Below are 27,567 nucleotides of genomic sequence, written 5' to 3'. Positions count from 1 at the left end.
GGGGAAATTCTCATGAATAATTATAATTGCATGATCAATATATTGGTTCAAAGCATGTTCAGCAAGACAATTAAAATATATTCATTATACTCATCCTTTTAAAACACGTTCAGCAACATTCTTTAAGGCATGAATGATCATCAAATATTTAACAATTAAAGACCAAGAGAATGCATGCTAAAATGATTTCAAATGCCAATTCTTGTTTTTCATGAAAAAATACTTTAATGTAAAATCACGTTTATATGAATATTATTGCAAGTGTGTGATTCATTTTCAAGAGATTTTTAGGCATTGCTTCATATGAGGATTTAGAAAAATGTTTGTAATTATTTTCTGAGCATTCTAAGTTGTTCCATAAGTTAAGAATGATAAATCAAAGATAAGGACCATACTTACAAAAATATAACTATGAAGCCTAAGTCTCATTGTCTTCATTCTTCAACTTGAGCCTCCATGGTTTTTCTTCTTTTGTGAAGTGTGTTTGTTATCATCAAAACCCAGCCAAGTTTAAGAAGAAAATCTTCTTCACAATCTCCCCCTTTTTGATGATGACAAACCATATCTTTTTGACAATGTTTGCTCAATGAAACTCCCCCTATCTTGTATTTCTCCCCCTTTGTTTTGCAATTGGATAACCTGAAATAATTTAAACACAAAACACAAACATACACTTTCTCCCCCTTTTGACATCATCAAAAAGAAGAAAAAGGGTAAAATCCAAAGGGTCGAAATTTAGGGAAATAATAAGTTTTATATAAAAATAATTGATCTTCTTCACAATGAATATTCGATGATTCACATAGATTTTTGCATTTATGACATGAAATCATTAACACTAAATATATTATGTCCTTGCACTAAACAACAATATTATCTTTAAAGCATGCACTTGTGATATATGACAATTTATAGTCACTACTTTTATAACAAAGCAACATACTCACACGCTTTATAAATGGAACATATCAATTTAGTTACAAAATTTTTAGCGACCAAACATACGAGTTTACTTCCTCCAATAAATCATTGTACATTTTTTGACTAATATAATACATAATAGTTTCTCTGAATGCATTACCTTTTAACTACCAAAATTTTAAATCTTAAAACTTTGTATGTATAAAATGGCACGTGCATTCATGAAGATGATTTCCAATTCATATAAAATTTATTTTCAAAGTCCAAAGAAACAACTATCATGTATGCACATAATTTCCAAGATAATTATATGTGTACCTTTCACCGTACGTAGTCATGAATACATAAGAACATGATAAAGAGTTCAAATAAATTCCAAAGCATCATCAAAGTGTCAATCTTTCTCAAACCATCTTAATCATATCATATCATATGGTTTTGTATCTTGAAAAACCAATCTTAATTTGACAAGATTAGCATATGGTCTTCAAGTACCTACAAGACAATTAATAGTACTTTCTAGGTACCCATTTTTCTTTGGGTCCTTGTGGGTTAATATCTTTCCTTACCCAAATATATTCACCATAAGGAATGCCAAAGTTTCTTATGTAGCAAGTATTTGGTGTATGCCCTTTTATATTGCAATAAAAACATGTTAAATTAAGAACATGATGTGAACCAAAATTATTTCCTTTAGAGAAATTATTCTTAACATTTGAGTTATTTTTCTTAAAAGAATTGTTAGAATAATTTCTTCTTTTAGAATTAATTCTTTGATTCACATTCTTGGAAGAATTAACAACATGCATTTTCTTGGTTTCTATGTTGTTGGGATTTGTGATTGCTTTAACAAAAACCGTTTTACTGGTGTTTGGTTTATCAAATTTAGAAAAACCAAGTCCGGATTTGTTGTTTGAATATCTTTGTTTACTAAGCACTTCTTCCAAACCATTGTGACCTTTTTCAAAATTTTTGATCACTTGATTTAATTCAACAATTTTTGTTTCATTTTCTTTACATTTATTACATGAAAAACTTTTAACCTTTTCTAATTCTACTTGTGCATCAAAAGCTTTTCTTTCAAGAGATACAATTTGTTTCTTTTGCTTTGCACAAGTTTTAGAGATATTAATGCATTCTTCATACAATTCATTAAATGCATTTTGCAATTCTTCATAAGAATATTTATAATTTAATTCAGAATCACTAACCTCATTTTCTTCATCATCAGAATGATGAGACGCCATTAGTGTCAAGTTTGCACATTCTTCATTTTCTTCATGTGTTGTTTCCAAAGTGTCCCATATTTCTTTGGCTGTTTTGCAGTTAGAAATTCTGAAAAACTCATCCATCCCAAGAGAGGATTGAAGAATGTTCTTTGCCTTTTTGTCAAATAACACTTTTTTTCGGTCATCATCATCCCATGATATTTGTGGTTTGATACCAGTCACACCATTCACAGTTGTAGTGGGAACATAAGGACCATTCTGGACAGCACCCCAAATTTCTTCACCTTGGGCTTCTAGATAGGTTGTCATCCTAATTTTCCAGAAATCATAATGATCTCCGGTGAAACATGGTGGTCGGTTTGAATTAGGACCTTCTGCTAGAAACGGTTTAGCAGAAGCCATTTTCTGGATCAAAGAAGCAAGTTATCTTTACTCTTGCTCTGATACCAATTGTAAGTTCAGATTGTAACCTAAGAGGGGGGTGAATTAGGTTTCTAGGAATATTGGTAAATTTTTAAGAGTTTCAAGTTGTTGATTATTTTTCCGGAAACCAAATATGAAGGTATGAGTGCGGAAAAATAAAAGAGTACGGGAAGAAGAAAAGACACAAGAGAGTTTATAGTGGTTCCCCTCTAAACCTTAGGGTCAGTCCACTCCCTTCACACCCCGTGAAGGAATTCACTATGTTAGAATCTTTGTTACAAGCAATCTCACCCCAAGACCCCCTAACAATCTTTCTAACATAAACACAAGAAAGAAACCCTCTCTCTTGATTACAACACAAACACCAAACACTTTTGGTGGACTTTGAATCTTCCCGAATCAAAGAACCTTTTACAACAATCACAAGATAGCACCCCCACTATCTTAAACAATAATTCTCACCAACAATGGCAAGAAACTTTACAACAAAGTAATTGAAGAATAACAAATGTATGGCTGTATATCTTTATCAATATCACTCTAACAAATGGACTTAGTGCTCAGAAAACTTTTTAATAAATGTTAAAGTGTAAGCAAAGTTTTTCAAACAATTTGAATGAAAGTTTGAAAGCAAGTGATATTGAAAATGTCAATTGAGATAATGAAAGTTGTTGTGTATTGTTTTGATTCTCAATTGAATTTATAGAGGCTAAAATGATGTTTATGAAGCAATACTATTTTTCAAAAAGAATTACCAATGAATAGGCACATATTTAAAATGGTACCTATTCATAAAAATGTGTATGAAATACATTTTAGAAAAATACTTGCCGTTGACACTTAAAATCAGCCGTTGCCAATAAATGCAAATATAGCCGTTAGTTCAACGGGGAAATTCTCATGAATAATTATAATTGCATGATCAATATATTGGTTCAAAGCATGTTCAGCAAGACAATTAAAATATATTCATTATACTCATCCTTTTAAAACACGTTCAGCAACATTCTTTAAGGCATGAATGATCATCAAATATTTAACAATTAAAGACCAAGAGAATGCATGCTAAAATGATTTCAAATGCCAATTCTTGTTTTTCATGAAAAAAATACTTTAATGTAAAATCACGTTTATATGAATATTATTGCAAGTGTGTGATTCATTTTCAAGAGATTTTTAGGCATTGCTTCATATGAGGATTTAGAAAAATGTTTGTAATTATTTTCTGAGCATTCTAAGTTGTTCCATAAGTTAAGAATGATAAATCAAAGATAAGGACCATACTTACAAAAATATAACTATGAAGCCTAAGTCTCATTGTCTTCATTCTTCAACTTGAGCCTCCATGGTTTTTCTTCTTTTGTGAAGTGTGTTTGTTATCATCAAAACCCAGCCAAGTTTAAGAAGAAAATCTTCTTCACACACCAAAGTTTTGTCCCTAAAATAAAGGATTTTTTTAATGACAAATATTAGCAATTAGTTGTTGAAAAAAGAACACAAAGTATATAAATGAATAAAAAGATCAAATGAATATAACAGTAATGATGAATTAGATATATTTTTTGCCTAAACTTTATTTACTCCCTAACCAGGCTACGAATCATGAGACCTCTTTTTCTATGAAAACGAGAAGGTTGAGACGAAAAACCAATAGAAGGTTAATTGTTAATACAGATCTCAAATGAGTATAGGTGCATCTCATGAAAGTGCATTAAACATGGACCTGGAATAAAAACTCAAATTACGGATCTCGGTGCAAAATTTTAAACGATAAGATTTTACAATTGAAATATTAAACAAACTATTTTACATTTGAAATGTTAAATAAACTAAATTTTTGGTAGCTGCAAGGACGTTGATATGCATGGGCATGGGTTGGAACCCAATATTCCCCCCTTCTCCACAATTAGGGGTGTGAGTTTAACCACTGTGCTATTTGACCAATAAAATTCTTGACCACGATGCATCCCCCTCACATAAGAAGAACAATCTTACTTATGACCCAAAAACATGCCTATGGATCGGTGAGGCTTCTAAACTCTTGACCACTTCCAACCAAGGTTTGTCTACCATAAAGAAGGAATTTTTTGACATGTAAGCTAAAAATAAAACAGGGTTATCTAAAGGTAAAACATTAAAATTCTGTAAATTCTGGGCAGTTGAATCTTGAATATCTAGCACATCACTATCGTCTTGTTCAAGGGACAATCCAAAGTCAATCAAGCACATTGCCCTGAGGATAGAACAATTGTTAAATATGAGAAATAAATTACTTCAAACAAAAATAAAAGTTAACATCGCGTTCTACTTAAATGATTAACAGACAGTTTATCACAATTCTGAAACCAACAGACATAAATGGTTCGGTGAGCTAGTTTGGCTTGTTCGAAAAACAAAAACTAACATAAATGGGTTATGTGTGTTTCATTCACAAAACCAACAACTATGTATCAAATGTTACAAGATCACAAATAGATATTATTCTGGTTGTGAATATGGGTATATTTTCTAGTAGGACTAGGAACTATTGTTAGATGCAACTCTAAAGTTTTTTTGAGTCTCTGTTTGCCACTAAAAAAAAACATTAACAGAAAAGTGCATGACGTGTACAAAAAACATAAACTACTAACTTTTCTGGTAGGAAACCACCATAATTAAGGCATTTAGCACCCCAATAGCACCACAGAGTATCCCTATAAACGCTGGTCCTTTGGACCTGTAATGGAACTAATCTCCGCTCGGGTGCGTAGGTCACAGCTTAAAGCTCTCCATCTCTCCACAAGAATATGTGTTATGCGGGGATCAAATTTTGGTCTACCCACAAGTTCAGCGCGGCTTAGCTAACTGAGCCACGCGCCCACACCCATGGGGTCATAAACCACTAGTTTGAAATTAATAAACAATGATTATACGTCAAAAAAATTATGTTGCATATAACATGTAATTCTCATTTATTTTGCTCATTTTAATTTCACTAAGGGCTGATGCAAAATGTCAACTTGATATATGAAAAGAACATACCTGGAGCTATAAACAACAAACGACAATGAAGTTGACGAGGGTGGGAATGAAAGCCCAATAACTTCACCAGGAAATTCCCGGAATGTCATAGGAAGAACATGTGTGTTCCGATTTGACCATTCTCCCACCTTTCCGGCCTCAATGTCAAACGCATACACTTTATTTGAGGAAGTAGTAACTATCAGTACATTGTTGTTCTGGGGTGGAAATCCACCAGCTGTAACAGAAGCACCATCCAATCTTGAAATGAACCAGTGTTGCCTGTTACACAAAAAGGAGGTTGAGTCTCCCGAAAAGTTTCTGTTTTATTTATAAAGATTTTAAGCATAAAATAGATATTCTAGCTTCATGCAAGCAACTAGAGTAACATGCGTACTGAAAAAAATAGAAAAGGTTAAGCAAATTAGAGACAACACCTTAGTATCACCAAGTTAAATATGTATATGTCGCCAAAGCAGTTCACAGCTGCCAACCACTTCCTGTCAGAACTGCTATATAGTTTTGTTATGGGTGGCTCAGTAAGAGGTGATTCCTCATCATGCAACTCACGACGGGGTGTAAAAGTATGCACTAGTTTTGAGCTGCCCACATCCACAACCTATAGCATTTGAAAGTGAAGAGTGTCAATAAAGCAAAATAGACAGTTCTATATTCCAAAGATTATGATATTTTAATCCAAAAATGAAGATGAAGTATATAACTAGCTCACATATATTCTTCTATCATGCCCAGCTAATATTAACCAAGCGGAGTCATGAGTAAACATCATAGAATGGGTAAATGGTAATCTTTGAGGAAGTTTTTTTGTAGTTAATGTGATTTTCCCAACTTCCCACTTCAATTCAACGAGACTAGGCTTTTCATGATCAGAGTACGCAACAAGCACCCCCGAATTGGAAATGGTGCTGCAAATTATCTGTCGAGAAGCCCGACTCTGGACTCGGGCTGACGCATATATTTTGAAGTTCTGCATTTTAGGATTCGCATGGCGTCCATATGTATGAACATTTCTGAGTTGTAGCAAGTGAATATCTAACCAACGTGAAGACTGAACTAAAAGCATTGATGATTGATTGAAGGAAGTATTAAGGACTAGTTGAATAGGTGTTCCCTGAGGTGCAGGACATATATCACGAATAGTGAATTCTTTCACAGGGTATGCCAAGAGTTTTGTGTCATCTCCTGCTGAGATAAGCATGGGACCCTTCATATGAGCCCACTTATGGTAGCTGAAATCCTTGGGTTTTTTTTCACGTCGCATTCTTTTAATTCTCTCAACCGGCAAAAATTCTGCTAAAAACAGAAGTCTGTGGTTAAGAAATGAAAATATCAACTGCATTCATAACTAAAGATCTCATTTACAAGCATCTCAGCAGATATGGTGCCCAATTGGACAAGTTTGTTATAGAAAATCAACACCTTTTCTGCGTATAAAATAGTTTTGGTTAAGCTAAAAAGTTGATCTTCTGAAAGTAGCAAGAAAAATACTTTTCAGCTTTTTATTTAAAAAAAAAAAAAAATGAAATTTCAAGTTTTCCAAAACTGCTTTGCTTAATCCCAAAGCACCTTACAATTTTGCATAATAAGCTCATCCAAACTTGCTAATACAATTTTCACAGAATAAATAACAAAAAAATTAATAACAAGGAACATTCAAGCAGACCTTCTTCCACTATTGGTACTGCAACAGTCAAGGCCCTGACATCATGAGTGTGAGCTCTTACACTTTTAACATGGATCCATTTCATAGTTGTTGGAGAATTCACATTGTTAGATGATTTTGACATCGTATAAAGAATGACCTTGATACAAATTAAATAAACCAACATTATTAAAATGCACTTGGTTATCACTTAACAGACTAAGCATACGGAACCTTGGGCAAAAGTAGAGCGATAGTAAATAAGTTGATGAATAATAAATAATAACATATGACAAAACTTTGACTTGTAGACATAACAACACACTTAATGGGAATATATAAAAGCAGAAGAGTTCAAAAAATGTAATGCAATTATATGTGAGATACATACGATAGACAATGGACCTCCACCTAGAGCAATTCCAGATACCGAAACATTCACATTCCAAGCAAGGGGATGGTACACCATATATAATATAACCATAGTTATTTAAGTTAATAAAACAAAAAAAGGCACAGAAAACAAACCATAATGAAAAGAAGAAAAAAAAACTATATATACTGCCAGTGCCAGCAAGCAACTTATTACTTTTGAGTTACACAGTTAATACCCTACGATACAGAGAAATTTTGCCTCAAAGGTACTAAACCATAGTAAATTGCTATAAATAGAAATACATCACAATGTTAAATGGAATCAATTATCTTTTACTATGTTTTGTACTAGTCACACTATCTAAAGACTAACGTAATTACATGAAAGTTTGAGAGAAAATGAAGACTGCGGTTGGAGATGGCAGTTCACACATTTTTCACAATTCAAAGTGATAAAGGTTGGAAGAAGGGGGAATTAAGGAATATATGATCAAGGTCGGAAGAAGCGAGAATTAAGGAATACATGATCAAATCATTAAAAGCTTTTCGGATTTGATAATAGCATAGAATCTACTCAACAATGTTACCACATCCCTTCTATTACCCACATAGCACAATCTCCAAGAATAAATACAGTGAATTAAGTTTGAAAAACGTCCACAAGTGTTGCAATCTTGCTTTACTCAAACCAAAACCCCCCAATCCACAAGGAATCATAGCAACATATAACCATCAATGTAAAGATCAATTACTTTGGTTTCGTAAGGATTCAACAAATTATGCAACTCCATACCTGGCCATCGGAACCAGCAGAGAACACCATATCATGACTAGGGGCTGCTGCAAGAGCAATTGCATCTCCCTTGTGTAATGAATGTGTTTGCAAGAGTGATAGATTTTTGCAATCCAGAAACTGGACACTACCGCTGCTGTCAGCACTAACAAGTGTCCCTGACCTAAAATAACTAACAATCAGTAACAAAGGTTGTGAAGATTTGGTGCACAAATTTCTATATAAACAAAATGATGCCTCTACTGTCACCTTAAAAACAACAATGACCATATACAGAGTTCTTGTCCAACTTTAGTCCAATCGACTTCATGACCTGACATAGCATCCCAGATTTGTATTAACCTGTGAGGAGATAAAGACAAGAAACATAAGCATATCTAACTATGTAGATGTAATGATAAAAAATAATGCTGGAATAATACAAGACAAGACATTAATCACTCAGTGATCGCAACATTAATATTTACCCGTCACTACTGCCTGAATATATGTAGTTAGCGTCTTCACTCCAAGTCACACTTAAAACTCGTCCTGAAAACAATACCACAAAACATTCTCTTAGTATAAATCAAGTACAAGTTACAACAGAGAAAAATGTCACCAAGCAAACAAGGCAATTCAAAACACAAAAAAATAAGCCTTCTGACCTTTGACTCGAAGCAAGGATTTCACATGCATAAATTCATCCGCATCAGAGATGGCATAAATTCCCACACGCCCATCATCATAACCAATTGCTACACGTGGAAACCCAAGAATAGATTGCATGACGGTAGCAGGCGAGTCAGAATCTTCATCGCTTTCGCTGTTCTCAGACTCGCAAGAATCAACATGTCTATTCCGCAAACGATCACCCTTTGTCTCAGCATTTACAACACCGCTCTTAGGCAGTGTAACAGCCATTTTCCAGATTGCAACACCATCTGACTCTAGCACTGTCTATAAACACATAATATAGTTAAGTCCTGAAAAAACTAAATGGCGGCAACAATTATTAAACAAAAAATGAAGGGGACCTGCAATATGGCCCTGTTCCAATGGTGGACCTCATGCACTGACTAGTATAATGGTGCACCCATTATACCAGGTCTCATTTGTGCTTTTTGTTACCGGCAATAATATTAACTTTTTCTTCATAGCAACAAAAGACTGAACTAACATGCTATACCAAATTTACCTCAAGAGCAACTCTTTTCTAAATGGTCCATATTATTAAATGCACTCTTTCAACATCATCATAATAATAATAATTAATTAATTAAAACAATAGTTTAGCTCGTGTATTTGTCATAAACCTCCAGTTTCCAAGGGTAAAGGGTTGGTTCTAGTAATCCAGAGTTCAACGGAAGGTAGGTAAAATCTGCCATCAAACTCTCTACTTCCAATAGATTCGACCTTCAACGAAGCTCATTAACCCCTAGTGTCTAGTTGGTTTGGAGGTCGCAATAATTAAATTTAAATGAATTAATTTTGACTAAAATTAGTTGAAGGTAAAGTGATTTATGTTTGTATGATTCATGTAAATAAAAGTAAGTTGAACAATATATTCAAGTGTAAAAATCAATTCTAGAATCCAAACTCCAATTTCAAGTTTCAACTTTCAAGTTACAATCAATTCTGGAGGCACTATCAATTCTACTCGATAACAAACAAACATGTCAAAAATAAAGAATCACCATACCGTTTGTTTGAGATGAAAAAAATCCCACTTAGAAACAGAGCCATCCAAATTAGAAGAAAACAAACGACCAAAATCGGAACCATTACACCAAACAAGTGAAGAAACTCTTTTATTAGGATCACCACGAATGGTTAACTGACAATGCCAACGGTCAGAGCCGGGAGAGACGAGCCAGAGCTCGAGGGAACCGTCTTCGCGAGCAGCGGCAACACGTAAACCGTCGACGCTGGTGGCTAATGCAATGACAGGTGATGGTTTCCAATCAATTTGTAAACTGTCGACCTTCGTGAATGAAGGTTTTTGATTTCGGTGCAGTTGAACCATGTTTGTGGTGTAGATGGAAAGAGAGAATGGGTAGGTAAGGGTTTGATTCTAGCTTCTCGGCGGTGTTTTGCTTGAAACGGCGGAGGAGATGGGTGCTTGCTTTGAGTATCACGTACAGGTTTGGTTGTTTATGCTTTCAAAATGGGTTACGTATTTTTTTATGATTTAGGGTTTAGTAAAACCTTAGACCAAATCACGTGTGTAAGAACAATCACAATTAAGAAAGATCACGAGGTAAAATTGAGAAAAATGATAAGTTAAGCTATAATTGACTTATTTTTTGAACTTGTATAAAAACGACTTATGCAAATAAATAAGTTTTCATGTAGTATTCATAAGTTTGTCAAAGTACTCCATCCGGTCCTTATTATAAGAAACAATTGATTTTTTTGGTTCATTGTTTAAGTGATGTATCTAGTCTATATTTACACTAAGATACATTAATTATTCTATGAACCTAAAAGGTCAACTTTTTCTTATAATAAGGACCGGAGGGAGTAGTTTAAAAAAATAACTTATGAAGATACAACGTTCGTTAGTTAGAACTTATGTATTAGCATAAAAGCATATTTATTTGCATAAACTATTTTTCATAAGCTCAAAAATAAGCCAAATCAAACAGGCATCATAATTGAATTAGTTTATCAATATAAGTCGTAAACTATAATTGAGGAACTATTATGATTACTCGTTAATATTCAGGGACCAAAATGATTACTATCCTTTATTATTCTCGTTTATAAAACATAAAATTGCACCAAAGTCAATGTGACTTTTCCACCTTGAAGTTCGTATCTTGGTTATCTTCACTCTGATTTAAATATGAAACTGTGTGGTCTTGTGTATCAATTTAAAATGATACATGTCACTTCGTTTATGGACCAGTAGGCCCAAACCTTCTTTTTTACAAGAGAAGACTGATGCATTTCATTAGAAATCAAAGGATCAATATAGGGGGTGTCAAAATTAAGTTGAGAGCAAGGTTATGAGCATCCATGCTAGTATTATTATTATTTTTTGATAAAACTAGACGCTAGTATTATTATTATTTTTTGATAAAACTAGACATAAGAGTTGTTATAGAACAATGATAAAGTACTACAACACCTACTTAAAAAAGAACATACATGGTTTCTATCATGGACTAACAAGTTAAAAAAGTTCACAGGATTCTTCAAATCTAGAGTAGAGATTACTTTCTTGAACTCTAAATCTTGCATCCACCCAATAGCAAACATTCTCCCAAAGTGATGCATCGATACACCTCCACATACTCCAACTTGTATCGCAAACATAAATTTCTCCTCCTTTGCTAAAACAAACAAAATACTAACAACTTTATGTGTTGTATTCAACTGTTGTAGTTGAAAGAGCTTGATATGTGGCAACAAGTGTCCTGTTGTCTTTGGAGATCGGTTACATCACGAACATTAGGTGCCAATATTAACTCATTTGTCAACAAATCTATAGTGCGTATGTAGCCAATTCCTTGCAACTCTCCACATAAAACTTTGCATGTTCGACGGAACATATAGCTTCCACAAGGTTTACCAACTTCCTCATTTGTCAAATTTGCATCTTTGACAAGCTTTGTCAAGTAAAATTGCATTTTTTGACAAGCTTGGTCAAGTAAAATTGATATGTTGAGAGCACATTATACTATCATGGGTATATGGTCGGAAAAAATAGTTGTGTGGACTTAGTAAAGATTGGAGCTTCTTCCTTATCGGATCTTATGATTTGCATCTCTCCTTCATTAGACTTAGTGAACCTCCTAGTAGCAAACTTCATAGGAATTTAATTCTGTAGAATGTCGTTTTCCTGTAACTTTTCTTTTTTAGTCGTGTAACAATAAAAATTGAAATCGAACCCAGCATATTGTAAGAAAATGTCGATAAATGTTTCTTAAGACATTTTTAAACAATGAAAAAGGTAATTTTACATAAAAAATGATGTAATTATTATTTTTTAAAGTATTTCAAAAATTGTGTTTAAAATCTTTGGACTTACATATTCGACATAAAATTTCTTATTATTAATTTTTTTTGTCAAGTAGTTTAGTGGCTAAAATTCATCTTAACAAATACTAATAATTGAGGTGTTTGAGATTTAAAATCCCTATATATAACAATGCATGTCTTTTTACAATGAGTTATGTTGACGAGGACCTTGTTAATTTTTTAAACAAGGGATTTTGTTATCTTGTAATCTATTTTGTTGACATTACAAAGAAAAAGTTAAAACTTTTGTTTTGAAAGAAAATAAAATAAAATTACAAAGTTAAGTGGCAACTGAACTCAACTGCTCGGAAATCGGCGGTGGAGTTGGTCGTCAGCACCGCAATTCCGCGATTGCATGCCAAAGCAAGCAGCACGATTCACTTCATAGCTCTACTCATCTCTCTCACACTTTGAAGCGATGAAAGAGTTAACTTCAAGCGAATCTTCTTTTCCTAAGCTCTCTTTAGACGAGGTCATTTCCATTCTCATTTCACCTTTTTCAATCTTCTGTTTCTTTACATTTTCATTTTCATGCAATTTTTAACAATTTCCCTTTGTTTCATCATTATTTGTAGATACTGGAATTGGAAAGAATTTACAATGATGTTGGAGGAAAATCACTTGATCCCAATTTCTGCAAGGATATTGCTGCAAATTTTAGGTGAATTCAATTTTTTCTTATTAACCATAACCTCAAATAAATACGACTTTCGGCATGTTTGAATTGACTTATGTGAGCTTATCTACTGAAATAAGCATTTATGGCATCTTCATAAGTTGTTTTCACCTTATTTCACTAAGCTCTTCTGGAGAGCTTATGAAGATAGCTTATAGATTATACAAAAACTTTGTCTTCTGTGATAGAAATAACTTATCTGTAAGCTCTTATATGATAAATAAAGTCAAACTGTTTTCGTATAATTTCATAAGCTATTTTGAAGAGCTTATGGAAATATTATTGCCGTTCCTGTTTGGATTGACATATTCATAAGTTGTTTTCAGATTATTTCATTTAGCTCTCCTGAATTATGAAACAAACTTATAGATTATACAAAACCGGTTTGAATTTATTTTGTTTTGTGTCATAGAAATAGCTTATTCATATGTGCTTATATGATATGCGTTTCTGCTATAAGCTGCAAAATAAGTTGTTTATCCAAACAGGGCCTTTGTGTTACGTTCATTATTTATGATATGTCATAAGTGACCTACTTGTTTTTGATTTTGCAGCTCTTCATCAAACAGTGATGGTAAAACTTCTTTATCGTGGGAACAGGTTGTTAAGGCTTCTTAATCGTTTCTGAATCTCTGATACATTTTGGAGTGTATGGGTAGTAGCATGTTATAATGATACCGCTGTTGTTTTGGGTTTCAGGTGCAGCAGTGGTTCCAAAATAAACATACAGAGTCAAAGGGTCACTTTGCTTTATCACCTGAGGGGCTGAACCTAGTTGTTGATCTTTCAGGCAAATCTTCTTCGATAAAGGGAAATAAAAGCTCTCCAAAACCAAAAGGTTTTCCTTTTTTGCTCTTAGCTTTTAATGTTGCTATGAATTCAAAAAAGGAAGGAAGAAAGAACTACATTACTGGAACACATGATCATTTTAGTTATCTGCGACTGTGAGCTTTATTTTGTTGTCATTACTAGGCATTCACTTGCTTTGGGGTAAATGGTGTTGATTTGTTAGTTCAGACAAAGATGGTATGCAGGAAGAAAATGGTAAAACTTGAAAATAAGCTTAGAAAATGAGAGAGAATGAAAGGAGACTAAAAATGTTCTGAATGAATTGCTTTTCCATGCACATGACACACTTTATCTTTATAGGCACCACGGATACAAGGCCAGTAAGTTTTAAATGCAGCTTATAAGATGATTACTTATACTTACTCTATAACCTACTAGCTGGTGCATCTATATCATATGCATCAAGTTTGATACATTTATAAGATATCCTTAGACCTCTGTGAGATACTTACTTATACTTACTTTATCTATATCCTTAGACCTCTGTAACGCCAGTCCTTGATTGACCAACTTCAATTTCAAGAAAATATTTTAAATGTTCCAAATCTTTGGTATAGAAATGTCTGAACCGATGCTTCTTAAGAAATTGAATACCTCAATGGTCAGTCTTGTGATTACAATATCATCTATGTAAACAAATTTTTTCGCCGATATATAAACATCAAGATAAATACACCTTGTTAAAAAAAAAAGATAAATACACTAATTTGTGCAAAATGTTTAAAAACCATTGAATGATCAGCTTTGTCGCAAATTGTGGCAAATTGTTCAAGAACTTTACTAAACCGTCGAATCTAAAGTGAGACAATTTGTTATTTTAGAAGAAAAGTTGTCACAGTAGCAACAATGAAAATGCAAAATGAAACCCATACGTATTGAACCCGGTCCTTTCAATTGCATGAGGTAGCCTAACCACTGCGACACACAATATTTCTTTTATACACGGCTAATATTATATATATATATATATTTGCTAACTTAGACCAACAAAAAACATGAAGGTCCAAGTTAGCAAGTGTGCACCTTTTCATTTGGACCTTCATGTTTTTTGTTGGTCTAAGTTAGCAAATTGTAGGTCATAGGTTCATAGACTTCATGAGCCATGTCCAGGTTGTTGAGACAAAATGAGGCACCTGAAGAAAATAATAATAATATTATACCAAAAAAGAAATACCAATAATAATTATCACAGTTGTATAAACTACATAGATTTAGCCTATTTTCGGAAACCAATTGAGTGGAATTACAAGCAATCCAGAATTAATAAATGATAATCAGCACCAGTGTTATTGAAAATCTGTTGGTGGATTTGGGCCTGGTCGATATGGTAAATGGCGGCAAATATTGCAGGGTTTTCTGCCATACCCTGCCATGATGTTGCACCAAAACACTGCCTAAATTGCAGAAATTTGGGTCTCTGCCACATACCGTCATCCGCCATAGACAACACTTATCAGCACAGTCCGTGCTGATCTGTGGATAGATTATAATTAAAAATTCCACAATATAATTAAAATATCTCATCATAATGTTAGGATCTCAACTGTGGGCTCCTACTTCCTAACACACAGTGTGGAAATTTATGTTAGGAAAATGCTGATGTGGCAGAGTTTGGTAAGGGCTGCTATTTGTGTAAGAGAATTAGGTTACATAGTGATTGAGTAGAGAGAGAAGGGGGTATCTTTTGAAAATCATTTTCTATGTTAGTCATGGGCAGAGAACGAACGGTGTTCTCTGTAGGAGCTTTGACTCTGGGCATAGTGAGATTTACACTTTTGCAGTTATCCTTTTCTTATTCAATAATACAAGCAGTTTTATATTTCCAGTGATTTCCCCCTTCTTTTTTCTGCTATTTACTCTTCTTCGATTTCTGGCTCTTAACACATAATGCCAGGTATTCAAGCTGCAGATCTGTCAGAATTAGCATTTGAAGCGGTATCTATAAAAGACAATGCATGGTGAGGAATTAACTTCTGATTAAGCTGCAGCTCTATTTTGAGTTTATGCATATTGTGCATTGTGACATTTTTAAACATTTTGGATTACGTGAGAACTATAAGACGTGGTATGGTCTTTGTTTCTTGCATTGCACTCATAACAAAGTTAAAGATGATATGTTCCAAGTCACCACTCTTCACTCCAAAAAGATTTTTTATTTTATTTTTAAAACACTACCACCATACCCATCTCCTCTTCACAACCATTAACCTTTTTTGGTTAGTTATTTAGTAACTGACTCACCTTTTGATGCTTTTTTATTTTCCAATTACAGGCATGATGTTGCAATGTTTCTGAACTACAGAGTTCTATGCACAGGGGAACTTGTAAGATTCTTTTATATCTTTGGCTGTTAATAAATTGAGTTGCTGCTTTGAATTTCTAATTAATATAAGAGCAATAGTTCCTTTCATGCCTGCAATGCCTTCCTTATTTTTCTTCAAATACCTGTTTTTGTATTTGATTCTTTTTGTTTGTGCTTAAAACATGGTGGCTGACTATTAAGCTTGTTTTTTTTCTTTCATTTGAATTGCATGTTAGGCTGCAACAGTGTATATAAACTATTTTGTCTCTTTCAGCATAGTGGGTTAAAATGCAGAAAATCTCTGACCTTTTTTAAGCAATAGAAACTAAGCAGTGAAAAGTGAATGTCAAACTTTGGATAACAGAGATGACGAAGCAAAGAATAATGTGGAAAAACGCTTGATATGAAAAATATCAGGCAGAGGAGAAGCAAACTCGCTATGATAGAAAATTGGTACATGTGAGAACATCTACAAAAAAATGCATTCTAAAATGCAAATTGTACTATGTAAAAATGGAGTCATTACTTCTAAGTTACAACTGCTCAAGCTCAAAATCATGCATGGCCACGAGAAAAAGGCATTCTAAAATGCAAAACCCCCAAATAGTACTATGTATAAGAGTACTTTTAAAACTAACCCAAAAGCACCAAAACATTAGAAATCCATATAGCACTTCAGAAAAATCTCATTGTTGGGCACTTCAGCGGGAGGAATTGGAGTTGTGCGGGTAGAACTTACGTTATATGTGGGCATGCCTTGCCCAATTGCTTGTGCTAAATAGTGTTTCTACGAGTAGAAAAGCTCTCTTTCTTAGGCATAGGTATACCTTATTATAAAAGCATGATACCTTCTTCAAATGGGCCATATCACACGCTTTCATGGTCCAGACCAGGAATTTGAGGGAAAAGCGATCAAAATGTGTTTGCTTGAGCAAGAATCCCAGACTTACATTAAGTTGTGGAAATGAAAATAAAAATCGGCATTTTTCTTGCTAAATTCACAAGTTATGTGATGGCTGAAATTTACTTTTCATTTTAGAGAGACACCCTGTTCCAAAATGATTTTTAATACCATGTAATCTAAATAATTGCCAGCTATTGTTTGTGATATTTCCGTCCATTGAAAAATAATGGAAACTTAAATAGAATAGAATTACTCTGCAGCCTATATTTGTATACTTATGAACAGTGTAAGTTATCCTGCTGTAAAGTTATTGCTGTTCTTAGAGGATGTTCTTTTGGTATATTATGGGCAATCGATTGAAGTTAATGTATGTTGTGATGTGGCACATGATTTAAGGAAGTTCGTGTACGATATCATGGATTCGGTAAGGATGAAGATGAATGGATTAATGTGAAATATGGGGTGCGACAGAGATCCATCCCGTTGGAAGCTTCAGAGTGTCACAAGGTGAAGGAAGGACATCTTGTACTATGTTTCCATGTAAGGGATTCTAGCCTTTTTATTTTACTTACATAAACATAATGTGTATCCAGTGGCCACATATGATTGTTGCCGTGTTTGTGTACACTTCATTCCTTTTCACACACATTACAAGACATGAACTATGAGAGTCAAATGTCCTGTGTTCATTTAACACACGTTTGATGGGGGTTTCGACCCATATACAAACACATATCCAAATGTTTGCGAAGTCAACCGACTTGTTGCCAACATATCAACCCAAACGTAGTTTTTTTTTCTTTCTGTTTTTAACTAATCCATAAATTCCCTAACCGTTGATACTTCTTTTGACCCTTTATTAATTTTGCACAGGTAAAATTTGATTATGCCCTCTATTGTGATGCTATTGTATTGAAAATCCAGAGGAGGGAACATGATAGCGAAGAGTGTAGCTGCATCTTCACTGTCCGGTTTTACCATGACAAGTCTGAGGTGATCTTTGATATCCTTGCTTCTTTTTAACAAAAACAACCATATCATCAGCATTCATGCTATCATCTTTGGTAGTTGTTAGGTAAATCCTCGGATGTTACCTTTACCTGATGTTTCATGTGTCTTTGGCAGGAAGAAGTTCGTTGGGACAGTTTGTGCTGTAGGCCAACACAAGAAGAGTCTGAGGTCCCCTTTGAATTAGAACCTACCATGAACCCCATAGCGAACTTGTGGGGATGAAAAAGAACCAATTTTTATTTTGTACTTCCTTTTTTTTTCCTTTAGGGAACTGTATTTCTTGTTTGTTACCATGTGAATAAGAAGATTTTGAATATTGACATCCTGACTAATTTGAATCAAGTCATGTGTATCTAGGCATGGCAATGGGGCGGGGTGGGGACGGGTTTTACCTTCCCCGTCCCCATACCCGATTCTCATATACTTACCCGTTACCCTACCCATACCCAACGGGGATGAGAAACTGAATCCCATCCCCGTCCCCGACGGGTTCGGGTATCCCCGCCCCATCCCCATCCCCGCATTGAATAATTTTTTTAATTAAAAAATAGAAGTTTTTTGGCATCCCCAAGAGCAATGTTGTGATACATTATCCAACAATGCGCTCACTTTAACATTTGTTAGACGAAATAATTTAGTTGATCTTTAAATATCAATGGTAGTTTTTATTAACATGACAATTATCAAACAAAATAACATGACATATCAACATAAAGTAATTTTTTACATTTGGGACGGGTTTGGGTATGGATTCGGGGTGGGTACCTATATACCCGTTACCCATCCCATACCCGTGTTTTGAAATCGGGGAAAACCCATACCCATACCCGAACCCAGTCAAAACGGGGAAAACCCATCAAATTGGGTTTGGTTCGGGCGGGTAACCGCGGGTATGGGTTTTGTTGCCATGCCTATGTGTATCCGTTGTAAGGGATCTCTATGAGGATATTTTTCAACTTACCAAGAAGATCTTTACTCAATAGACTGGTTGAAATCATGCTCTATGATGATAAACATATAAGTATAGTCGTGATTGTAGGACAACTTTTATTTTTCACAAGATACAGGTGAATAAAATCCTACCAGCTGTTATCCAGTTTTGCGATTTAAGGTTATTGTTATGACTTGATTCTTTGTTGTTTCACTGGTTAAGCGTTTCAATGAAACTTTTTGATTCTAAAATGTTTTGGGGGACCATGTTGTCCAAAAATAAAATTGTAGGGAACTAAATCTCTCATTTTCGTATAAAATACACGTAGACTATTACACAAACAAAAAATGGTTGAAAAAAATTGGCAGAACCTTGGTTTATTTTTGTAAGAGATAAAAATAACTTTTTTCTTCTTCTTGATGGACTAACAATAACATGGCAACAAAACTTGTACATGGGTACCCGTCTGAACCCACCTCAATTGACGGATTTTTTCCGTTTTGACGAATATGTTCCGTATGTAGAAAATTATTTGTATACAACATGCAAGTCTTTAACTGTCATCCCTACTTTTGATATATTTTTTTTTAACTTTTAATCACAGTTTCCTGGTTTACAATTGAAAAATTCACTTGATAGCAATTTTTTCACTCTGAACATTGGTGAAATGACCATAACGAAAACTTTATCAATCACGAGAACAAAATTGATAACCAAATGTTGCAAATTTTTCACTTCAAAATTAATCATAAGGAAGTATAACAGTGAAATTAATTTATTTCAATATTGCATATATAATACAAATTCATAACATGGAACCATAATACAAATTCATAACACAGATAAAATATATACTATATCTATATATCCTCGACTTAACATACCCAAGAAGAGCACCCTATAAAGGTAATTATTTAGCTATAATATAATTTTTACTCTTGTACTATAATATACTCTCACACTCACATAACATTCTATGATATTAATTGTATAGATATATCAATATAACAGTCACAAACCATGACCACAATCTCAGATCATGGAATGATTTGAGGTTGAGGAGGATTACTGCCATTACTTATAGTACGCATGACAATAGCTAGGATCAACAAAAGAACACATCCTGGACAAGAACACACACCCTAACGTCTTTTGAGATTTGTAAATATCACCATCATTCCTCAGCTTGTTACCTTTTTCTGCACCCTCAACACTATAGCCATTCATAGTGATATGTGAATGTGTATTTTTATTTTCTTATTGATATTTTTTGCATTGCAATAAAATTGGCTCCATACTTCAGTCCAATATATAGACCTATTGATTTCCTGAAATAAGAAGCGAATGAATTAACTGTGCCTTTAATTTGCGTGAGAAAAAAGTAATATCACAAAATGAAGGTAAATCTGAAATTTGTTTGGGAGCCATGTGTAATATTGTTATAGTAGGAATAAATAAAAATTAATTAAATCAAATGATATAGGTAAACTGGTTAACAAATGGAAAATTGAGGTGATGACTTTTGGCCAATTGATTAAGTATTTCTTTTTACTTCTCATATATGGACAATGTTCTTTAGTCCTAAAAATAAATAAATGGATAGGGTATGGAGCACAGGTCAACTATTAATCTCATGATCAAGCAGCTCTATTATGGTTTACAGTTGCAGGCAGTCCTTAACCTCAAACACTTTGTCCTCTAAAGGGACCTTGGATGAGCCACATACGAAGGATATTAGTCAGCACAAACTGAATACAGGGATTTAAATTTCAACAAAAACATGCAGAAATTATTACAATTCGCTAGCCAATAACAAGATTGAAAAAACATAACATAACCCTCTACCACCAACTATTCCAATCTAAAAGTACTTTTTTCATTCTCTTTGTTTTTTTCTTGATCCATTTCGTCTTCCAATTCACCTTTCCATTACCGGTGTATTTATCCTCAAGCATTTGAACCTTTTTACAGGCAGCCTTGATAGCAAGCCTTGCCTTTTTCTTGTCATCCTGTTGGTTTCGAGATTGATATATTAAAGAATTCAAATATGCACATAGAAACTGAATTTGTGAAATTTGTATCAAAAGCGCGGCTAAAGGCCACCCTAAACTTTGTTGAGACGTCAAGAAAAACTTGCCTGACACCTTATGCCGTCAATGGGAAACGGGTAGTGCATTTTAAGTTTGCTGAATACCTTCTGCAACTCGGCAAATGCTATTATTTTTTTGTCTGAACGGCGCTTCTTAGTAAGTTCTGTTTATTTATTGTGTTGATCACAAATAAAATAAAAAAAACGAAGGGTAAGTTCAACATTCAAATGCATACATGGAACTAAAAAGAAGACAAGAGAAAACAACAAAGAATAAAATAGGCTTGATTTTCCAAGTTTGGCAACAATACCAAGTTACAAGTTACATGCATAAAACATGAAAGCAAAAAAGAATTGTATATATCTTCGCATGGTTCTAAAGTGAAAATCATTTGAAATAATAACAAATGAACAAAGTGCATGTTAACCCAAATTAATTCGACTGCATAGAACATATTAATGCAAGATTACATATGATCAGCAAACTTATTTTCGATTTCCGTTTCCTAATCATAAACAAAGACAATAAAGAATTTAAAAAATACAAAAAATTGTTGATAAAATGAAAAGGATTAATGTTATTTAGGTTACCCATCTGCGCTTGTGAGATTCGGCTGCTGCCGGTTGGCGCCGTTCCTTTAAATTCCATTAGAGAGCACAACTAATATGAAAGAACAAAAAATTTAAAAACGGCAAATAACCTATAGAAAGAGAAATTTAATTTAATGTAATGATAATAATATTCAGTATGATCAAGGATTAAATTTCATCAAAATGCACTAATTTATTCAAAAACCGTAAAAAGCCCTAATTCAAGGTTTTACACAGGAAATAAAGAATATTCAACCGCAAGAGACAAAGGAAACAGAAGAACGTAAACAAAGAAGAAGAAAACGAACCAGCAAGAAACGGCAACCCTAGCTTGAACCAAAAGTCTTGCAAGTATAAAAGTAAGCTACAAGCTTTAATGGGCCCATGTAACTATTGTTATTTTTTAAGAAACTAAGTTTCCGACTCAAAAATCAATTAATTCTATGATCAATTTCAGTGAGGGTCCGATTAAAGTCGGGGCAAATAAATTGGTACCATGAAGATTCGAGCTATTGCCTACAATGTTTTTATTTTATTTTAATTTATTTTTTATAAAATCTAAATTTTTTTATCTTTAATAAAAAAAATTGGTTGAAAATTCATTAAAAACATTTGATTTGGGACCAAAGTTTACCGCTTTTGTGGCTAAAATTTACCACGTTTATTTATGGTTAAAATTGTGTACTGCAACTAAAATTGCAATAATATGTAAAACTAGACCAACTCAAATGTTAAGATAGGAAGACTAAAATCACATTTTAGATAAAATAAATGGAAAAAAAAAATACATTCAAGCCAAAATATTTTGAACGTCTTGTTTTTTACATCTACCACAACACAACTCATTCTTGTTTTCATGTATTCGTTGGATTCTTCTTCTCTCTTGAGCACCTCTTTTCATATCTTCTTCTTGCTCCTTTATTTTTCATATCTTCTTCTCGCTCCTTTATTTTATTTTCTCTTTATTACGTCTTCATTCAATTTCTTCGTCATCTTTGTTTTTTTTTCTCTAAAACATTTTGAGAATATGTGTTTTAGATGGTTTGAACGAAAATCCTCATGTTGCACACAACAATATATGGTTACTGAGTTGACCCGTTCAACTCAATTCAAAATTTTGAGTCGATTTTATGACTTGAGCATTGGTTCATTTATATCTTTTAATCGATCAACTTGATTGAATGTAGTATGTGTGGCTCCCAATCATACTCTGTCCAATTTTTAAAAGGCTATAAAATTATTATAAGAAAAAAATATAAAAAGTATACTATTAAAATTATTTTTTGTTTTTTATTGTGAATACGATAAATCACTCTCCTTATTCCTTTTTCATTGTTATCTTTCTAGCTTTTCACACCACACCATAAGAAAAAGAAGTCCCCTCATCCTCGTCAAATATAAGCAGTATTTCTCTTACTACCACTCAGAAAAACTCTTATTAACTCATGTGTCATGGTGCCTTTAGAAACCTTGCATTGTTGTGCTCAACCGTGAGAAGATGATATTATTCATCAAAGCTTTGAGATCTCACCTTTAAGATTTCAAGTAGTGTATTTAAATTTATTTTTAGGTTTATTAATATAACACCAAAATTAAAATTCTTTTTGTTTTGTCGTTAACCTTGATAAGTCTACCAAACTTAACATGTGTATGCAAGTCTTCTATAATCAGATTTATTTGTCAAACTCGAGCAAAAAAGAAAAATGTTAACGTTACAAATAATTACTAACGTTAAATGTTGAAAAAAAGATGTTTGTTTAGTTTATAAATAACAAAGCATTTGACATTAATTTATTTTAATATCGGATATGTTGTGAAAGTGCCTCAAAATTGAAGAAATTGGAATTCTGGTAGCAGAAAATCGGTGGCCGATTTTCAGAGCACGGTGGCCGATTTTGGACTCTGTTTTTTTGTCTGTTGGTTCTGTAAAAATCGGTGGCCGATTTGGTAAGCACGGTGGCCGATTTTGACAGCAGAAAATAAAACAAAAACGTATTTTCGGGCCTAGATTTGTTCCCGTTTTATTGAGGATTCTTTTACTATAAATATAGACATTGTATCAGTGTAAACCTTGAGAGATAGAGGGGGCTGAAACAAGGGTTTAGAAAGGCAACAACAAAACTAGGGTTTGTATAGAGTTTGTCTCTTTGGAACAAACACTAGGTTTTGAGGGTTGATTCACCTTGGGAAACACTATCAGGATTGAGTCTCTTGGTTACGGGAAGAGGCTGAGATTTGGGTAGAATTAGGCGGGAGACTTATTCTTGTAACCCATTGATATCTCTTTTGTAACGTTACTCATCATATAGTGGAACGGAGGGCTGCTCTCTCCCCCAGACTAGGTCAATTTGGACCGAACTGGGTCAACAAATTCTTTGTGTTCTCTCTTCCTTTTCTCTTGCTGTTGTTTTCTACTTTTGGCTTGTGATTATAATTGTTCCATACACTTTGATTTTGGTTGCTTAATTATCCCTTGCTCCACACATCAAGTTGTTATTGGTGTGAGTTTTTCATCGAATTCGCAACAATTGGCGCCCACCGTGGGGCAAGGGTCAAAGGATAATCAAGTACCATGGGTTCGAAGTGGGATATTGAGAAGTTTACCGAAGATAACGATTTTGGGTTATGGAAGGTAAAGATGGAAGCGGTGTTAATACAGCAGAAGTGTGAGAAAGCTTTGAAGGGTGAAGGTGCGTTACCGTTCACCATGTCACGAGCGGAGAAGATCGAGATGGTGGACAAGGCCAGGAGTGCCATTGTCTTGTGCCTCGGAGATAAAGTTTTGAGAGAAGTAGCAAAGGAAGCAACCGCGGCATCGATGTGGGCAAAGTTAGAATCTTTGTATATGACAAAGTCTTTGGCTCATCGGCAATTCCTAAAGCAACAACTCTACTCATTCAAGATGGTGGAGTCAAAGGCCATCAAGGAGCAACTTACGGAGTTCAACAAAATCGTTGATGACTTGGAGAATATTGAGGTGCAACTTGAGGATGAAGATAAAGCTATACTCTTGTTGTGTGCTCTACCGAAATCTTATGAATCATTCAAAGATACCATGCTCTATGGCAAAGAAGGCACTGTTACCTTGGAAGAAGTTCAAGCAGCTTTGAGAACCAAGGAGTTGACCAAGTTCAAGGACTTGAGAGTTCATGAAAACGGTGAAGGCCTAAGTGTCTCAAGAGGGAATGGTGGAGGTAGAGGTAACCGGAGAAAGAGTGGTAAGAAGTCAAAGTCTGAATGCTTTAACTGTCACAAGATGGGTCACTTCATGAAGGATTGTCTGGAGATTAATAGTAATTCCGCACAAATTGTCACTGAGGGTTATGAGGATGCAGGTGCTCTGATGGTGTGGTGTTGTTTGGAGGATGAAGAAGGTGATGTTGGTCACCTTGAGATTGATGCCTAGTGAAGCGGTGTTCGTCTGGAGAGACGTTAAACACTCAACATCAGCCTGGAGAGGCGGTGGTAAGAATACTCATGGTCAGTCTGGAGAGGCGGAGGCAACAATACTCATGATCTACCTGTTGAGGTGGAGTTGCAAGGTTGAAGACATAGTGAGACGTATGCATTTGCTAGTTGGGGTAGAGTACGCTCAGCGTGAGGTGGAGTTGAACACACCGGTAATGGTACGACTATGGAGGACCTTGGGTGCTATGCTCTATGGTGAGCAAGGGATTTCTTCATAAGGTTGAAGAATGTATAGCACAGCTTGCGGGATTACTCTAAAAAAAGGCCAAGGGTGATTGGATGCAAGGAGACCTTCAAGGAAGCGGGAGATGTCCTGTGTTGAAGATGTCATGGTGAATGCTTGTGGAACTACCTAAAACTCCTAGTGTAGTTAGACTGCAAGGACTCTTCGAGAAGACGGAAGACGTTCCAATGGCTGAAGAGGTTGAGGTAAAGGCTTGTGGAACTACCTAAAATTCCTAGCGTAGTTGGACTGCAAGTACCTTCGAGAAGGCGGAAGACATTCCGATGGCTGAAGGGATTAGGGTGTAAACTTGTGGAGCTACTTGGTGTAGTGGGAAGCAAAGGAAAAAGCAGCAAGGTGGTTGATGGTTTGGCATCATCAATTTAGAGTCAAGGTGGAGATTGTTGTGAAAGTGCCTCAAAATTGAAGAAATTGGAATTCTGGTAGCAGAAAATCGGTGGCCGATTTTCAGAGCACGGTGGCCGATTTTGGACTCTGTTTTTTTGTCTGTTGGTTCTGTAAAAATCGGTGGCCGATTTGGTAAGCACGGTGGCCGATTTTGACAGCAGAAAATAAAACAGAAACGTATTTTCGGGCCTAGATTTGTTCCAGTTTTATTGAGGATTCTTTTACTATAAATATAGACATTGTATCAGTGTAAACCTTGAGAGATAGAGGGGGCTGAAACAAGGGTTTAGAAAGGCAACAACAAAACTAGGGTTTGTATAGAGTTTGTCTCTTTGGAACAAACACTAGGTTTTGAGGGTTGATTCACCTTGGGAAACACTATCAGGATTGAGTCTCTTGGTTACGGGAAGAGGCTGAGATTTGGGTAGAATTAGGTGGGAGACTTATTCTTGTAACCCATTGATATCTCTTTTGTAACGTTACTCATCATATAGTGGAACGGAGGGCTGCTCTCTCCCCCAGACTAGGTCAATTTGGACCGAACTGGGTCAACAAATTCTTTGTGTTCTCTGTTCCTTTTCTCTCGCTGTTGTTTTCTACTTTTGGCTTGTGATTATAATTGTTCCATACACTTTGATTTTGGTTGCTTAATTATCCCTTGCTCCACACATCAAGTTGTTATTGGTGTGAGTTTTTCATCGAATTCGCAACAGGATATAACCATAACATGGTACCATAATACATATTCATAGCACACAGAAATAAAATATAAATCTATCCTAGCTCGACCAAACATAGAGGCCAAGTTATTTAGCTATGTAATATACTCTCACATCACACTCACACTCGCACAACATTAATTATCATAGATAGATATATAGATATCAATATAACACACAAAACCATAGCCACAATTAATCATGATCATGGAAGAATTTCAGCTTTAAGAGTATGATCAGGTGAGTAGCTAGAAGTACAGAACTGATAATAGAGAGGACACAAGATACCAAAAAAAATGCACTTGTTATACAAAATCATACAATCAATTGGCTTTCCAAATTTTTAGATTTGTAAATACGATCATCTTTCTCCAATTTGTTACCATTTCCTGCCCCCTCAGCACTATAATCATTCATCATAGCCACAATAAGGAGAACTATGATCAATGAATTAAGTTGTGATGACTTTTGCCATAGTATATATTATGAAAACAGAGAAATGGGAAAAATGGTTTCATTCATCATAATGTGAAATGAGAGTACAAGAACTATTTATAGGAGTTGGTAATTACACTTAGCCTAATTACAAACTAATGAAGTTGAATTAAGACTAAGTATGATAACAGACTTGGAGTGCAAGTAATTGCTTATTGTCTAAGTAACATCAGAAGCAGTTATCTACATCAGAAGCAGTTATATACATCAGAAGCAATTATCTGTTTTCATTCTTCTTCCTCTAATAGACCCCCACAAGCTGGAGAATGGTATATATTCAACATTCCCAGCTTGAATAAGAGAGTATGAAATGGTTGTGGAAGTAAAGGCTTGGTAAAGAAGTCTGCCAGCTGATTAGTGGAAGTTACAGGAAGTAACTTCATGATGCCTGCTTGTAGTTTTTCTCTAACAAGGTGACAATCAATCTCTAAGTGTTTAGTTCTTTCATGAAACACTGGATTGGCTGCAATGTGAAGAGCACTTTGATTGTCA

At 34.5% G+C, this 27,567-nt stretch overlaps 3 protein-coding genes across 5 annotated transcripts; 1 reads left to right on the top strand and 2 right to left on the bottom strand.

The window, feature by feature from the left end:
• Nucleotides 1-4,207: 4,207 nt before the first annotated feature.
• On the bottom strand, nt 4,208-10,628 carry LOC146896849 (WD repeat-containing protein PCN-like). 2 transcript variants are annotated; one of them, XM_085734458.1, is made up of 10 exons: nt 10,086-10,628; nt 9,052-9,343; nt 8,872-8,935; nt 8,654-8,746; nt 8,405-8,567; nt 7,258-7,396; nt 6,304-6,887; nt 6,011-6,192; nt 5,595-5,855; nt 4,208-4,806 (listed from the first exon to the last, which is right to left on the bottom strand). In XM_085734458.1, exons 1-10 carry the CDS (start codon nt 10,407-10,409, stop codon nt 4,569-4,571), a joined length of 2,340 nt encoding a protein of 779 aa, XP_085590584.1. In that variant the 5' UTR covers nt 10,410-10,628; the 3' UTR covers nt 4,208-4,568. The 2 variants fall into 2 exon arrangements, with proteins under 2 accessions (XP_085590584.1, XP_085590585.1); XM_085734459.1 differs by having other exon boundaries at nt 6,304-6,884.
• Nucleotides 10,629-11,974: 1,346 nt separating this feature from the next.
• On the top strand, nt 11,975-18,493 carry LOC146896848 (protein SAWADEE HOMEODOMAIN HOMOLOG 1-like). The gene is made up of 9 exons (XM_085735589.1): nt 11,975-12,881; nt 12,985-13,070; nt 13,640-13,685; nt 13,785-13,923; nt 15,829-15,892; nt 16,207-16,258; nt 17,537-17,680; nt 18,014-18,133; nt 18,266-18,493. The coding sequence occupies exons 1-9, from the start codon at nt 12,828-12,830 to the stop codon at nt 18,371-18,373; spliced, it is 813 nt and encodes a 270-aa protein (XP_085591715.1). The 5' UTR covers nt 11,975-12,827; the 3' UTR covers nt 18,374-18,493.
• A 1,379-nt stretch (nt 18,494-19,872) lies between these two features.
• LOC146896847 (uncharacterized) lies at nt 19,873-27,056 on the bottom strand. Of its 2 annotated transcripts, XM_085735588.1 has the most exons (5): nt 26,902-27,056; nt 21,763-21,832; nt 21,220-21,335; nt 21,005-21,091; nt 19,873-20,410 (listed from the first exon to the last, which is right to left on the bottom strand). In XM_085735588.1, the coding sequence occupies exons 1-5, from the start codon at nt 26,998-27,000 to the stop codon at nt 20,306-20,308; spliced, it is 477 nt and encodes a 158-aa protein (XP_085591714.1). In that variant the 5' UTR covers nt 27,001-27,056; the 3' UTR covers nt 19,873-20,305. The 2 variants fall into 2 exon arrangements, 1 of the variants encoding a protein (XP_085591714.1); XR_015022771.1 differs by lacking the exons at nt 21,005-21,091; nt 26,902-27,056 and having other exon boundaries at nt 21,763-22,036.
• Between the last annotated feature and the right edge of the window lie 511 nt (nt 27,057-27,567).

This window comes from Medicago sativa, chromosome 8, assembly GCF_051527215.1.
Source record: "Medicago sativa cultivar Bolivia chromosome 8, Bolivia_mono, whole genome shotgun sequence".
Taxonomy (NCBI): Eukaryota; Viridiplantae; Streptophyta; class Magnoliopsida; order Fabales; family Fabaceae; genus Medicago; species Medicago sativa.
This window is presented reverse-complemented; position numbering and strand designations above follow the sequence as displayed.